The sequence below is a fragment of the Molossus molossus genome, unplaced genomic scaffold, assembly GCF_014108415.1.
Source record: "Molossus molossus isolate mMolMol1 unplaced genomic scaffold, mMolMol1.p scaffold_m16_p_18, whole genome shotgun sequence".
Classification (NCBI taxonomy): Eukaryota; Metazoa; Chordata; class Mammalia; order Chiroptera; family Molossidae; genus Molossus; species Molossus molossus.
In genome coordinates, this window is record NW_023425353.1 from 36,318,546 (window position 1) to 36,334,969 (window position 16,424).

At 41.7% G+C, this 16,424-nt stretch overlaps 1 protein-coding gene across 3 annotated transcripts in view; it reads left to right on the top strand.

Annotated features, from left to right (window-relative positions):
• Positions 1–5,052: 5,052 nt before the first annotated feature.
• Positions 5,053–16,424, top strand: part of TOPBP1 (DNA topoisomerase II binding protein 1) — a 57,587-nt gene continuing 46,215 nt past the window's right edge. Inside the window, exons 1-6 of one of the 3 annotated variants that reach the window (XM_036266634.1) lie at positions 5,053–5,137; positions 5,752–5,842; positions 8,076–8,210; positions 10,163–10,306; positions 12,955–13,136; positions 14,305–14,501. In XM_036266634.1, coding sequence (XP_036122527.1) covers positions 5,759–5,842; positions 8,076–8,210; positions 10,163–10,306; positions 12,955–13,136; positions 14,305–14,501 — 742 coding nt within the window. In that variant the 5' untranslated portion in view covers positions 5,053–5,137; positions 5,752–5,758. Of the gene's footprint in view, positions 5,138–5,581; positions 5,843–8,075; positions 8,211–10,162; positions 10,307–12,954; positions 13,137–14,304; positions 14,502–16,424 lie in introns of those variants that run through there. The other 2 variants (XM_036266635.1, XM_036266636.1) reach the window with 2 other exon arrangements.

Consider the following 16,424-nt stretch of genomic DNA (forward strand, 5'->3'; position numbering starts at 1 on the left):
GGAAGCACAAGTGAGGGCTATGTTAGCTACTAATTTTTCATCTTTGTTTTTTTAAGACTCTAGTATATTATTTCTGAGAATGGATTTTATAGGGTATTGTACTCATTCACAACTGCTTTAGCTCTCACTTCATTTATTCATAACTTGGAAAGAAAAGAGGTGCTATGAGGACAAACATCACATTTTTCTTGTTCAAAATGCTAATCCTAGGTTGCAAAATAGGGTCTGGTATAACATAGGGTTCGAAAAATATCAAATAAATGAATAAAGGCACATAAGTGATTGTCTCAAAAGAGGGTTGAGCAATCTTCTCTGCAGATCTACGGACAATAGGGTCAAGAGGTGAACATGCCTCCTAAGGTTAATCATCTATCTAAAGTTAACAGCACAAATCCAAAAGGGCCAAGGTGCCCTCTGACTTCAGGTTGGAGCAAACTCTGGAAACTTCCTACAGATAGGGACAAAATAATATTGCAAAGGAAGGAAATCCAAAGTGCTAAAGCCATCTGTGTTGCATTGCCATAACCTATCCCAATAGCAGAGCAGAAAGTTAGAAGATTGTGTTGCAGGAAGATTTAAAGACATCATGGCAAGAATGGCCTTTGGAAAATTAGGAATTTATAAATGTATCATTAACTGTGTACCAGACACTGAGCTAAGTGCTTTTCAAGTATTAATTTATAGTAACCCCATAAATAGATGCTACTATCGTAGGGAAGAAAGTGAAACACACAGGTTAAATAACTTGCTCAAGGTCAAACAACTAGTATATGTCAGAATCAAGATTCAAACTAGGCAGCCTGCTTCCACGGTCCATGTTCTTCCCCAAATTTGTCTCTGGAGCAGTTTTCCCCTTCCCCATTTTCAGGGACTTTGTGGAAATAGACACCTTTTATTTATTTATTTATTTTATGAATTTTTATTTATTTTTTTGTTACAGTATTTTACCTTTTTACCCCATTGGCACCCCCCACCCCACCCCACCTCCTCCCTGTCCCCAGCTTAGTTGTCCATGTCCATTGGTCATGCATACATGCATATAAGTTCCATGGTTTATCTCTTCCCACCCCCCCCACCCCCTCTTCTGAGGGATGTCAGTCTGTGCCCTACTTCCATGTTTCTGGGTCTACTGTATTCCTCAGACTGTTATGTTCATTATATTCCGTATATAAGTGAGATCATGTGGTATTTGTCTTTTTCTGCTTGGCTTCTTTCACTTAGGATGAAATAGACACCTTTTAAAGTGGCAACGCATTTGTTTAAACTTTGCCAAGTTCAGAATTGATTAGGTTGGTACTAGTTGCCATAACAAATGCAGCTCCAGATCTCAATGTTGTTATTTTTTTAAATTTTTTTTCTTTATTGATTTTAGAGAGAGGGGGAGAGGGAGAGATAGAAACATCGATGAGAGAGAACATTGATTGGCCGCTTCCTGTATGCCCCCCACAACCTGAGCATGTGCCCTGACCAAGAATCAAATCAGTGACTTCCTGGTGCATGGGTCGATGCTCAACCACTGAGCCACACCGGCTGGGCCAGATCTCAATGGTTTAACATAATACAATTTGACCTCTGGCAGAAATGGTGATAATTTGTTGAGAAGCAGGGGTGAGAAGTTCACTTTCAAAGCTCTAGACACTCATTCAGAGATCCAGGCTGAGAGACGCTGTGCCATTTTTAACATGTGGCTTCCAAGACTGCCCTGTGTGTTGACATCCAGAATATGAAAGCATGTGGAAGGTAGTACAAGAAGTTTCCATGGCCCTAGCCGGTTTGGCTCAGTGGTTGGAGTATCGGCCTGCGGACCAGAGAGTCCCGGGTTCAGTTCCTGCTAGGCCCTAGCGGCTAGGGGCACATACCAAAAAAAAAGTTTGTTTTCATGGACCAGGCCTGGAAGTGATAAACATTACTTCTACTTATATTCTATTGGCCATAACTCAGTCACACGACCCCACCTAGGTACAAAGAGGCTGGCAACTGGAAACCTTGATGGGCAACATCTCAGCAATAACACACATTATGAAAGGGAGGCACACGTGCCCGAAGGGTGTGGTTCAGTGGATAAGCATCGACCCACGCACCAAGAAGTTGCCGGTTCAATTCCTAGTCGGGGCACATGCCCAGGTTGTAGGCCAAATCCCTAGTGGGGGGCATGCAGGAGGTAGCCAGTCGATGTTTTCTCTCACCGATGTTTCTCTCTCTCTCTCCCTTCCTCTAAAATCAATAAAGAAAAATAAATTTAAAGAAAGGGAGGCACACGTCTTGGGTCTTCTGTCATTTTCCTCCTCATCTTCAGTATTGGCATCTATGAGACTCCTGTCAAGATGTCCCCACTCAGCCCCAGAAATGTCAGGAATGGGGTCCTGCCCAGTATTGACTTTTGTGCAGAAATGGGCATGTGACAAGGAGCAGTGTGGTTGGTCAGGAAGGGCACAGGGTTTCCAGTCAGGCCACCTCTTTTCAAGCCCAGGTGCAGCCATTTCCTGGCTGTGTGGTCCTGGTCAAGTGACACAGTCCCTGAGCCTCACTTTCCCCATCTACATAATATGGGACAATGGTGCCCACATACTAGAGGATTGCTGAAAAAAGTAAACAGAAATGGTGCGAGCAGAAGTCCTGTCAACTGTGAAGTACCCTACAAACAGTCATTATTACAGATTCGTGACAGATTTGCTTTAATGATTAACTACAGCATCCTTTTCTTTCTTTTTTCTTTGTTACAACTCCAGTGACTTTATTTTTAAGGCTTTCCTCACCCTGTCCCCAACAATAACAACTGGTCTTTACCTTTAAGCCCTAGAAGTTACTGATTCTGATTTGTCTTGCTTGGGTATATTTACACACTTAGATCAAAGTTGCTCATTGCCATCTTTAGGTGCTAAAGAGAAAAATAAAAACAATCACAGTATGTGGCATTAAACTCTCACGTTAGTCAATAAAAAATAATGAGCTTTTCACCCTGGCAGGTTTTGCTCAGTGGTTAGAGCATTGGCCCATGGACCAAAGGGTTGTACAGAAGGCAACCAATCGATGTTTCTCTCTCTCTCTCTCTCTCTCTCTCTCTCTCCTTCCCACTCTCTCTCAAAAACCAATGGAAAAATATCTTCGGGTAAGGATTAACAAACATCATAAGCTTTTCAATCTGAAGAATAAAATAAGAAACACTATCTAGCCTGGCCAGTGTGGCTCAGTTGGTTGAGTGTTGTCCCATGCGCCAGGAGGTCACTTGTTTGATTCCCTGTCAAGGCACAATCCTGGGTTTTGGGCTTGATCCCCAGTAGGGGGCGTGCAGGAGGCAGCCAATTGATGTTTCTTTCTTCCTCTCCCCTCACTCTCTCTGAAATCAATAAAAACATAAACAAGAAACAAATTTTAAAAAAATGTTAACAACAAAAAAACCACTTAAGCAATTTGTCATTCACTATGAACAAGCCAAGATTCTGCAGTCTGGTTTTACCTCCTCCTTCCTTGATCTTTGCCATTTGAACTTTAGTTTCCATCCCAGATCTCCCCTACACTCAAGGAGTTACAGAGGAAGATAATATGCTCATTGAAGGGGGAAGAATGGGGAAGGGCCACTGACCATCTTGGTAAAGACTTCTTAGCCCTAGGTGTGTAATTCTAGTCATCCTGACATCTTTCTTCCCTTTAGCCCTCTTGGCTGTGGTAGGCAGTGATTACATACTTGCTAAATTATAGGGAAAAGAACCCTGTCGTGGAGTCTGTTGATGTAAGAACGTCCAAACCTATGGAGAATTTTTGTAAAAATTTACTGGAGCCAAAGAGGATACACCTGAAAGCAAGATCTCACTAGACTGAGATAAGTGCTTCTGAGTTTAGAGACTAACAGTTTGCAGTTGCTTTTACGCATCTGCGAGTAAGGAGGGGATGTAAGGAAGATTGCATGAAGGTGGGAGAAAACAAGGCCCAGATCGGATTACAGGATAGTTAAGATTCACACTTTATAAGGAGGGCTCTGAAAGGGGCCATTTCAAAGGTGTGTTAACTAACCTAGATGCCCAGAAACAAGGGACAGGGCTTCCTTAAGGTAAAGATACTCTTTTAATTAAGTTATATGCCTGGGGCTTAACTATCACCTGACCTGCCCAGTGTGGAATTTAGGATCAGATCACTCTGTGATGCTACTTTCCATAGAACCCCTTTTCATCCACAAGTCAAAAAGACTGGAAAACAAGTACCATATGACTTCACTCATATGTAGAATTTAATGAACAAACTGAACTAACAAGCAAAATAGAGAGACTCATATAGGCAGGCAGAAAGCTCTGGAGGGTGAGTGGGGTGGAGATGGAGGGATTAAGCAAAAAACAGAAAGGCCACATGGACAACAGTGTGACGACGGGAGTGGGTGGGACAGAGGTGCAGGACGGTATGGGGCGGGGGGGGGGGGGATAATACATGGTGATGAAAAATAAGAAACAAATTAAAAAAAAAAAAAAATCCCCAAAGACTTGGCTGACACCTTAACTCTACCACTTAGCTGTGTGACCTTAGACACATCATTTAACTTATCTAAGCCTCAGCTTTTACATCTGTAAAATGAAAATACCACTATACACCTCACAGAGTTGTTCTGGATGACAATATATGGTTTCTCGCGCACTGCCCGGCCCACGGCAGGTATAAATTATTTACCGAGGAAAAGCTCTCTCCCCACCGCCTTTATGCTTTACATCCCGTGTTCCAGGACCTCCTCGAAGGTACCTCCAGCCTGCGGCCCCACCCGGAGCCGGGCAGGTCAGGCCAAGTCCACGCGGAGCCCAGGGCCGCCCTCGGAAACCCTAAACTCCAGGGCGTCCGGCCCAAGCCTCCCCCGCACCCCACCGCCGGCCCGGTACAGCGCCCGTCCCGCCACCCACCACTCCTTTCAACGCCGCCGTCGTCCCGCCGCAGCTGCGGATGATGTCACTTCCGCCGGAAAAGGCGAGCGCGTCCGCGCGGTTGGCGCGAAAGTCAGTTCGGGGCCTCGGCAATTTCCGGGTCCTGCGTTTGTGTCGGGGTGGGGGCGCCGCCGGGTGCGGCGGGTGTGCGCCGGGCTGGCGCCCGACCCCAGCCGCTCTGCTGCCGGCCGCGCGCGCCCCCACACGCCGCCCCCCAAGTCCCCGGCTCCCCTGAGGTGAGTGAGGCGCGGAGAGGGACCCCGCTCCGTCCCCGCCGCAGGGGGGTCGCGACGCCTCCTCCGGCCTTCGCGGCTCGGGTTTCCAGCCCTGGTACCCGGCGGGTGGGACCTGGCCGCCGGGGATGGTGTGGCCGCGGCAGGGCCCGGGCCGGGCCTTCCCCTGGGAGCTGGGGAGCTAGGGCGTCCGGCCTTCCGGGGCGCAGCGCCGTGCTGCCTGGCTTGCAGGTTTACACTTCAAGCCCTTGTGCCCAGGGCGAACCGACCTGGGGGGCTGCGGGTTACCCGCGGGGCAGGTTCCTGCTGTGTGCCCCACGCTACATGCACTTTGATTGTTCATTGGCCGGCGGGACTTAGAGCCCCATGGTAAAGCCCCTCGGGGTTCAGGTTAGGGACGTTGATTTCGTTTTCTGACTTGCAAGGACTACTGTTGTCATCATTTTCCTTCACTTTGCCCACATCCCAGCGCTTCTTACAGACGAAGTGATGAATTCACGGACAAGGCCAAAATGTCCATTCTCGGGCATCTTTGTCCCTGCAGAAGAAAATAGGTGCTTTGAGCATTTAAGGTCATGTGTAATGTGTTTTTGTTAATAGTTCCTTTATTTTGACAGTTCAAAAATGCCCCAAAATGACAAAGAACCGTTTTTTGTGAAGTTTTTAAAGTCTTCAGACAATTCCGAATGCTTTCTTAAAGCTCTTGAGGTAAGAACAGTTGAAAACATCTTGTTTGATGCTTTGAATTTATTTTCCTGGTTTTAGAGTTTTGATTTATTGAGCTTTTATGTCTTCGTGATAGTTATTTTATTTTCATAATACATAGTTTTACTGTAGTCTCCCTTAACATAGATATATCGTTGCTACATGTTTTTGAATTAATGTAAGGATGTCATTATGTATTTTGGGGGTCTTTAAATCTGTATGGTATTTCTATTGAAAGTGGCAGGCCTGCTGTTCTTGGAAATTAAGTTGCTTTCTTTTGTCTGCTAATCAGAGCAGACCTTTGTGTGTTGAAAAATTTTGAGTTAGTCGTACTGGTTACAGTTCATTTTTTGGTTAGTTGGTTAATTGATAAAAGTATGTTTAATTATGTGCAGTATAACATGGGAGGACCCAGAGCTAGCGTGGAGCCCTGCTGCCCACAGACCCCAGCAGCCGCAGCAGCATGGCTTGGGAGTTTGTTATAAATGCAGAGCTTGGGCCCCAACTCAGACTTACCAATTAGAATCTGCATTTTAACGAGATCCTCAGTGTGATTTCTGTATACATTAAAGTTTAAGAAGCTCTGTTGTAGCAGGGTTTTCCTTAAAGTTCACTCATTCAACAGATAATTATTGAGTGTCCACATCTCATAAACACTGACTTGGGGTGCATTAGTGATCAGAGCAGGCAAAGATCCTACTTTCTCAGAGTTTACATTCTGTTCGGGCAAGAGGAAATAGACATTAGTCAGACATGATAAATGAGTAAAGTGTATAGTATGTTACACTGTGCTAAGTGCAATGAGAAGAGAAAAGAGCAAAACGGTTAAGGGGGTTGGAGGAGGAGGAAACTGTAAATTTGTTATTTTAAATAGAGTGTGATCAGGGTATCCTTTATGGAGAAGATGATATTTGAGTATACTCAAAGGAGGTGAAGATGGTTTCAGGCAGAGGGAAAACAGGACCCTGGGGACGTGCTTGGAGTATCTGTCCACCGTTATGGTGGCTGTAGTGTGGTTAGCAAGGGATGGAGGAAGACTATTAAGGGATGCTCCAGAGAGTAGGAGTAAAGAGGTCATGTAGGGCCTTTTGGGCCATTGTAAAGACTTTGGCTTTTTGCAGTGGGATGGAAAGCCACTGGAGGGTTTAATCAGAATAGTGACATGATCTGACTTAATCAGTTTTAAAGGATCACTCTAAGTATTTATTTAACATAAGGTCTTCAAAATTTGTTCAGAAAATATTTGAGTGCTTACCTGGGTGCCAGAATATAGTGGCAAACAAGATCATAAAATTTTATTTTAAGGGAGAGAGACAAAAACTGTATATATGTTTTTAGTATTATTTAGTAAAGATCAGTATTATTTCTTCATCACAGACTGGAGGGAAAGGGTATTTTAGAAAGCATGATCAGGACAGGCATCTCAGAGGAGGTGACATCTGAATAGGTCTGGTTGAAATGAGGGGTCAAGTCTGATAAAGACCTGGGAGAATAGTATTTCAGGCAGTGGGAACAAGAGCAGAGCCTCTGAATGAGGTCCTGCTTAACTTGTTCCAGTCCTAGTAAGAAAGCTGAGTCGCTAGAGAAAAAGCAAGGCAGGTGAGAGGTAGATGGTAAGTACAGGACCACACTCTGGTCTTGTAGGCCATCATATGAAATGTGGATTTTATTTGAATGTGCTCGGAAGCCATTGGAGTTTTTGTTGTTGTTGTTGTTGTTTTTTAATCCTCACCTGAGGACATTTTTCCATTTTTTGTTCAGATAGAGTGGAAGGGAGGGAGGGAGGGAGGGAGAGAGAGAGAGAGAGAGAAACATCGATGTGAAAGGGACACATCGAGTGGCTGCCACCCGCACAACCCAACCAGGGCTGGGGACAAACTGCAACTGAGGTATGTGTCCTTAGCAGGAACTGAACCCGGGTTTCTCTGGACTGCAGGCTGATGCTCTAACTACTGAGCCAAACTGGCCAAGGCACCATTGGAGTTTTTGAGCAGAGAGTGCATGACCCGATTTATATTGTTAAAAAGATTACTTGCTGTTGTATGGAGAATAGATTTAGGGCAAGGGAGGGAGAAGGAACCACTTTAGAGACTTTTACAGAGGTCTAGGTGAGAGGTAATGGTAGCTTCCAACAGGGAAAAGGCTTGATTTGAGATGGATTTTGAAGATAGAATTCATGGCACTTAAACACAGGTGACAGTTTCAGGTGCAATCTTATTTCATTTTTTTCTTTCAGTCAATAAAAGAGTTCCAATCAGAAGAATATCTTCAGATTATTACAGAAGAAGAGGCATTGAAGATGAAGGAGAATGACAGATCGCTTTATATCTGTGACCCTTTCAGTGGTATTGTCTTTGATCACCTCAAAAAGGTTTGCTAACTTACAATGTGTTCCTTTGGTAGTGTGTTTTTTCCGTTTGTTTTTGCTTCAGTGGATATAAGTTCTTTACTGATCATGAAGTATTATGCAAATTATGAATACAGAGGAGTCCTTTGGTTTGGGGACACCGGAATGTTTTTAAAGGCTAATTATGTTATAAGGTTTTGCTAATTTGTGACTTTCATATTTCAGGGGATTTAACTTTGCTTAGTGTAAGTGAACCCCTATAGTAATGAAGCATTTTTTAAAATTAGTCCCCCCCCCCCCCCGCCTTTTTTAAAGTATACTGATTTTTGGACAGGGGTCGTGGGGGGAGAGAAACATCCATGTGAGGGTCTGACATAGATTGGCTGCCTCCTGCACACCCCTAGTCCAGGCATGTGCCCTGACCCGGAATTGAACCAGCAACCTTTCAATGCATGGGATGACGCCCAATCAACTGAGCCACACCAGCCAGGGCAGTAATGAAGTATTTTAGTGATGGAGTTCTGTACTAAAAATCAGTATAATTGTAAAATATTTCAGGGAAAAATAATAAAGAGTAGGGAAAGACCTCAACATAATGCTTGGTTACTTACTGTCTTTCCTACGTGCCCTTGCAGGTAAATTTTAGTACCTGTACCTTATACAGACTCTGAAAAATTATATGCTAAAAGGAAGCATTTTGGTGATGAGTATTGCTAATAAACCAGTGAGCCATCTTAATTTCTTTTTGTTGATTCTAGAGTCTACTGACTCATTACTTTTTTTGGTGTCTGGACAAGAGAGAAGCATTGACATAAAAGTAATCGGGCTGTTATTCCATCCAGATTACAAAGGAGTGATTCTTGTTTGAAGGAAAAGAAAGCATAGAAGAGTAGGTAGATGCAGTATCTATACGATTTTTGAAAGGTCTGTGCCCAGTTTTGCCAAAAGCATTGTTGGTTTTACTCTCCTTTTGGAAATAACACTCCTTGTCAGATAGAATCAAAAACTCAATTTTCTTCTGGCTGACCAAGAAGATAAATAATCATTTACCCTGTAGATATTTAAATCTGCCATGCCACAGTGACTCTCACAATAGGATTTTTAGCCTGGCTTAAATGTGCTGGTGTCAGTTATCAGTAAAAATGAACCTGTAGTATCTTAAGAGAAGTCTTTGTGGGTCTTCCTTGGAAAGATTTTGAGTTGCAGACAGAGTATTTAAAATACAAATGTAGAAACTACCCAGGACTATATGATTTTTTTTCTGTATGTGTGTGATATAAGAGGTATTTTAGAGGGTGGTTATTTAGTCTTAATACTTTTAAACTGCTTCATTGGCTGGATGCTTTATTTGAAAAGTATATATGGATATTTTTAAATTATTACAGCATAAGATTGCTCATACCCCCCTATTGTTAAGATTGTTTTTGTTTTATTTATTTTATTTAATTTATTTTTTATCCTCACCCGAGAACATTTTTGCATTTATCTTCAGATAGAGCGAGAGGGAGAGAGGTGAGGAGGGAGAGAGAGAAACATCGATGCGAAAGAGAGACATCGACCAGTTGCTGCTCACATGACCCCAACTGGGGCCAGGGACAAACTGCAACCGAGGCATGTGCCCTTAGCAAGAACCGAACCCAGGACTCCCCGGTCCGCAGGCCGACGTTCTAACCACTGAACCAAGCCAGCCAGGGCAAGATTGTGTTTGTTTTAGAGATTAAAATATCAGTGGCAATTTTGAGTGAGTGTGGCTCTTGGAGCTTATTTTTTTTTTTTGATAGCCTGCATTGTTTAATTTACTTTGTGCATGTGTATGTAATGAGTAGTTTATCTGAGAAATTATATAATGGTCTTTATGTTTTTTCTTACAATTTTGGTTTGTGTGTGTGTGTGGTAGAAATCAACTTCTATAAAGAATTGGTAAATATTAAGACAGAAGTTCTTTCCTTTCTTACTAAACTTTTTATTTTTTATAGCTTGGCTGCAGAATTGTTGGTCCTCAAGTAGTCATATTTTGTATGCACCACCAGCGATGTGTCCCAAGAGCTGAACATCCAGTTTATAATATGGTTATGTGTGATGTAACTGTATCTTGTACAAGCCTGGAAAAAGACAAAAGGGTAGGCATTGAGGTGTTGAAGAATATCATCAGTATATCTGTATTTCCATACTTAATTTTTCACTGTGTAGAATATACTTTCAGAGACCTTACACTTGATGTTTATGACTTATACAAGAGTGTATCTTTCTTATTTTTTAACAAATTGAATACATTGGCATCTGTTTTATTGAAACTGATTGATTGAAGTTCTTTTGTTTTGTTTTTTAAGAATATTTTATTGGCCCGGCCCGTGTGGCTCAGTGGTTGAGTACTGACCCGTGTACCCAAAGGACCGGTTTGGTTCCTGGCCAGGGCACATATCCAGGTTATGGGCCCGATCCCCAGAGTGGGGCATGCAGGAGACAGCCAGTCGATGTTCTCTTATATTGATATTTCTCTCTCTCTCTCCCTCTTTCTTCCTCTCTACTATCAGTAAAGAAAAAAAAATTTTTTTTTTTTTTTATCCTCACTTGAGGACATTTTTCCATTTTTTTGTTCAGATAGAGTACGAGGGAGAGAGAGGAAGAGAGAGAGAGAGAGAAACATTGACGTGAAAGGGACACATTGAGTGGTTGCCACCTACACGACCCAACCAGGGCTGGGGACAAACTGAAACTGAGGTACGTGCCCTTAGCAGAAACCAAACCCAGGTCTCTCTGGACTGCAGGCCGATGCTCTAACCGCTGAGCCAAACCGGCCAGGGCAAATAATTTTTTTAAATTAAAAAAAAGAAAAAGAATATTTTATTGATTTTTAGAGAGGAAGAGGGAGAGGGAGAGAGAGAGAAACATCAAAGTGAGAGTACAGCATCGATCAGCTACCTCCTGCACACCCCTTCTGGGGATCGAGCTCAAAACCTGGGCATGTGCCCTTGACCAAGAATTGAACGGGCAACTTCCTAGTGCATAGGATGATGCCCAACCAACTGAGCCACACTGACAAGGGCTGTGTTTTTGTTTTTTAATTTAAAAGCAAATTTACTTTTTTCCCTATATAGTCAACGAGTCTGCTTTTTAATCACTTACATTTTTCCACAATAGATAGAAAATCCTTAAAAAAGAAGAAAAATATATCGAGATATATAATGTTATATATGTAACTTACATATTTTAAAATATGTATGGTAAATTAAAATATATCATTTATTATAGAAGCAACATAGTGCCCTGGCCGATGTGGCTCAGTGGGTTGAGTGTTGTCCCGTGCACTGAAAGGTCGCTGGTTTGATTCCCAGTCAGGGTACATGCCCAAGTTGTGGATTTGTTCCCTGCTTGGTGTGCATATGGGAGGCAACCGATCGATATTTCTTTCTCAACATCAAGGTTTCTCTTTCTCTCTATCCCTCTCCCTTTCTCTCTCTAAAAATCGGTAAGAATGTGTTTTTTTTTTAAATTATTTTATTTTTGTTATCCTCACCCGAGGACATTTTTTCATTTTTTGTTCAGATAGAGTGGGAGGGAGAGATAGAGAGAGAGAAACATCGACGTGAATGGGACACATCGAGTGGCTGGCACCCACACAACCCAACCAGGGCCGGGGACAAACTGCAATAGAGGTACGTGCCCTTAGCGGAAACCGAACCCAGGTCTCTCTGGACCACAGGCTAACGCTCAAACCGCTGAGTCAAACTGGCCAGGACAAGAATGCGTTTTTTTTAAAGAGCCCTGGCTAGTTTGGCTCAGAGGTTAGGGTGTTGGCCTAAGGACTGAAGGGTTGAGGGTTCGATTCCTGGTCAAGGGCACATGCACCTGGTTTGCAGGTTCAATCCCCAGCTGGGGTTGTGCGGGATGAAATTGATGTCTCTCACATCAATGCTTCTCTTTCCCACCCCCCACCCTCCCTTCAACTCTATCTAAAAATCAATGGAAAAATATCCTCTAGTGAGGATTAACAACAACAAAAAAAGAAGCAACATAATTTAATAACTTCATAGAGTTGAAAGAGATAAACATAGGAAAAGAATGTATAAAGGTAATTATTTTATAATTTATTATGCTCTGGCTGGGTAGCTCAGTTGGTTAGAGTGCTGTCCCAATATGCCAAGGTTGCAGGTTTGCTATTCCGTCAGGGTGCATACAGGAACCAATCAATGAATGCATGAGTAAGTGGAACAACAAAACAGATGTTTCTCTCTCTCTCTCCCCTCTGCCCCTCTCCCCCTCTTTCTCTTTCTCTCTCTCTCTCTCTCCCCTCCCTCCCACTGTCTCCTTCTCCCTCCCTCCCCCTCTTCCAACTTCCTCTCTATCTAAAATTAATAAATATAAAAATTTTTAAATAAAATTTATGTATAGTTTATATTTCCCTTATTTCCAAAAAGTAATTTGGTTAATTATTTAACTTTATGGTGGTGAGAAACATTTGTGCTTTCAAGCTAGCAACAACAAGATATTTTGGGAATATTGCATAAAAAAATAGAAGAGAGCCCAGCTGGTGTGGCTCAGTGGATTGAGCATTGTTCCATGGACTGAGAGGTGGTCCCGGTTCGATTCCCGGTCAGGGCTCATGCCCGGGTTGAGGGCATGCAGGATGCAGCAGATCAATGTTTCTCAGGTCGATGTTTATATCTCTCTCTAAAACATCAATAAAAACATGTTTTAAAATAAAATTTAAAAATAGAGGAGAGGTTTTGCTACAGTATTAATAATATATTTTCTCTTGGGACTACAGGAAGAAGTTCATCAGTGTGTACAAATGATGGGTGGACGCGTATACAGAGATCTTAATGTATCAGTAACTCACCTTATTGCCGGAGAAGTTGGTAGCAAAAAATATTTAGTTGCTGCAAATCTAAAGAAACCAATTTTGCTTCCTTCTTGGGTAAAAACACTTTGGGAGAAGTCACAAGAGAAGTAAGAAAGACATTTAGATATTTTCTTCTAGATTTGAAAAAGTGATACATTCAGTCATCTGGCTTCTTGTGGGTTTTCATAGGGGAGGTTTCATGGTATCCTCTTTGGATTTGTCATTGAGGGACAAAAATGGGGTCATTATTTTCTCCAATGAAAACAAAAGAGCAAAATCTGGAAGCTGTTACTATCAGGGTAGAAGTTGATAGGTGGAATGGGTTATGGGTTTAGCAATAGCTACATGGCAAGAAATGCTTTGGTAATAAAATTGTTTTCAGCAGTAGATGTTTATAAAATAGTTGGGAAAATCAGTGATCAATGTGGCAACTGCAACTCTTATATTGCTTTATTCTTCATTACTGTGCCCATGTGTTAATATGGAGAGCAAATTAGCCATTTTGGCAGTTGTAGTCCCTCCCAAAGTGGGTATATGTAAGAGAAAGTAAACATGTAAGCCATGAGCTGGGATGTGGTCATTCAATAAATATTAATTGAGCCCATTTTATGTACCTGGCCTGAGCTAGGCAGTAGGTATGCATAGTGAGCAAAACAGGATAGCATCTCTGCCTTCATGGAGCTTAGAGCCTATTTCAAGAGACAAAAATTGAATTTCCCCTAAAATTAGAATAACAACCCTAAGTCCAGGTCCCACTGTTTGAATTAAACAGGGCTTTTTCCAGTCTTTCATACCATCCAGCACATCCTAAATATGTCTCCACGTTGGCACCCTCATTCCCAGTCTGACTGTTCCATCAGCACATCTGTCTACTGTGGCAACAGCATGACAATGATAACTTTTGTTGGTTTCTGCCCCAAAACATTGCTTATTTGTATAATAAAAGGATACAAAGTCCATTTTTCTAATAAGCAGCCAAAGTAGAGATTCAGACTTAGAATTTTAGAAAATATACCACTTTTACCAGCATAGACTTAGAGTTAATGAAATGTTTTTCCTTAAAATACTTTTGAGCAACTCCATCTGAAACATTACTTTTTATTAGAGACATGGTGCCAAGCTAGATGAGCAATTAATGGAATTCTGAATGTCTGTGAGTTCCTTTTTCTTAAAAAATAAGGAAATTGTTTGTCCTTATTCTCTGGTAAATTTGAAACTATATGATATATTTAATATGTTCATTTTATTTTCTTTTTTATCATTTGTTTTCCCCAGTACAATAACTAGATATACTGATGTGAACATGGAAGACTTCAAGTGTCCTATTTTTCTTGGTTGCATAATCTGTGTGACTGGCTTATGTGGCTTAGAAAGGAAGTCAGTTCAGCAACTCACAGTTAAGCATGGAGGTCAATACATGGGACAGTTGAAAATGAATGAATGTACACACCTCATTGTGCAAGAACCAAAAGGTAAAACTATATTTCCCAAATGGACAAATGCAAAATTTTCTCTATTTTTTAATATTTTAAGATTTTCTAACAATAGTTTTTTTTTCTGATATGTCATAAAGCTAGTATGGTATTTTTTCCCCTTAAATCTTACAAAGATAGTTTGGGTCACAATTTGTAGAAAAATTACATGACTGTCCTAGTGTTTATCCAGGGTCATTCAATAAATTTGAAACAAAAATTTACAGTTGTGTTTTATCTAAATTCATTGTCTGATCTTTTGTGTTTTTTTTTATAATCCTCACCCGAGGATATTTTTCCATTTATTTTCAGATAGAGTGGGAGGGAGGGGGAGAGAGATAGAGATAGAGAGAGAGAGACACACATCAACTGGCTGCTTGCCACACAACCCTGACCAGGGCTGGGGACGATCCGCAACCAAGGTACATGCCCTTGACCCCAAGACTCATTGGTCCACGGGCCAATGTTATAACTGCTGAGCCAAACCAGCTAGGGCCGATCTTTTGATTATTTCAAAGTCCCCTCCCTACACAGTTACCAAATACTTAAGAGACAAAAAATTTGGATGGACAACAGGAAAGCTAATAGGTGTAGCTAAATTATATTTCTTTCTAATGACATGTTAAAGGCTTGGCTCAGTTTTTATTTTTTATTTATTTATTAAAGTTTTCTTTATGTTGTTTATTTTTTAAATTTCAGAGCAGAAGAGAGAGAGAGAGGGAGTGAGTGAGGAGGAGAGAGAAACATCAATGTGAGAGAGACACATCGACTGGTTGCCACCCACACAACCCTAATTGGGGCCGAGGACAAACTGCAACCGTGGTACGTGCCCGGAGTGGAACCAAACCCGTGTCTCTCTGGTCCGTGGGCCGACGCTCTAATCGCTGAGCCAAACTGGCCAGGGCTTGGCTCAGTTTTTAATTGAATGAATCAGCTTTAATGAATAAGCTGTTAGTTTTAACTTGAAGATACACTTTGTAGAAAATGAGGCAGTTAAAACAAGAAAAATATATTACCAATGAGAGGAATTCTTTAAAATTGCTATTAATTTTGGTGTTCTATAACCTTTATATCTTTTCTGGAGAATACTTTTTACCAATACACTTGAAATATATACAAGTTGATTAGAGAAAATTTTGTTAATGTTTTTATTATCTAGTGTTAGATACCTAGATAGGAAATAAAATTAGAAAAATATTTTTAGGGAGAGAGAGAAACATCAATGTGAGAGCAAAACACCCATTGGCTTCCTCCTGCACACCCCCTACTGGGGATTGAGCCAGCATCCTGGGCATGTGCCCTGATCAGGAATTGAACTGGTGACCTCTCAGTGCACAAACAGTGCCCAACCAACTGAGCCAAACTTGCCAGGGCTATCTATTTTTTTTTTAATCTTTATCTGAGGATATTTTTCCATTTATCTTCAGATAGAGTAGAAGGGAGGAAGAGGGAGGGGGAGAGAGAGAGAGACATTGACGTGAGAGGGACATCGACGTGAGAGGGACACATTGACTAGTTGCCTCCCACTCAGCCCACGATGAACTGCAACTGAGGTACATGCCCTTGACCGGAATTGAACCCGAGACTCTCTGGTCTGGGGGCTGATGATCTAACCACTGAGCAAAAGTGGCCACAGCTATTTTTAATAAAGTTTATTTATCTGCATATCTACCCTGGACTTAAGTAGAATCTGATGACATTGGAGTCGTCTGCTCAAAGCTGGTATTTTTTTATATTGTAAACATTTGCAATTTTTACAGCTGTTTTATGCAGTCTTATTAAAAAGATGTAATTCTTTGAGTTATCCCTACATTACAGATAAACTGTTTAAAGAAATTAAGTGATTCAGGCTATACTCACACCAAGTATATTATTTGATACCCTACAGTTGCCTCTGTCTATATAATTTTGTTAGAGAGATAC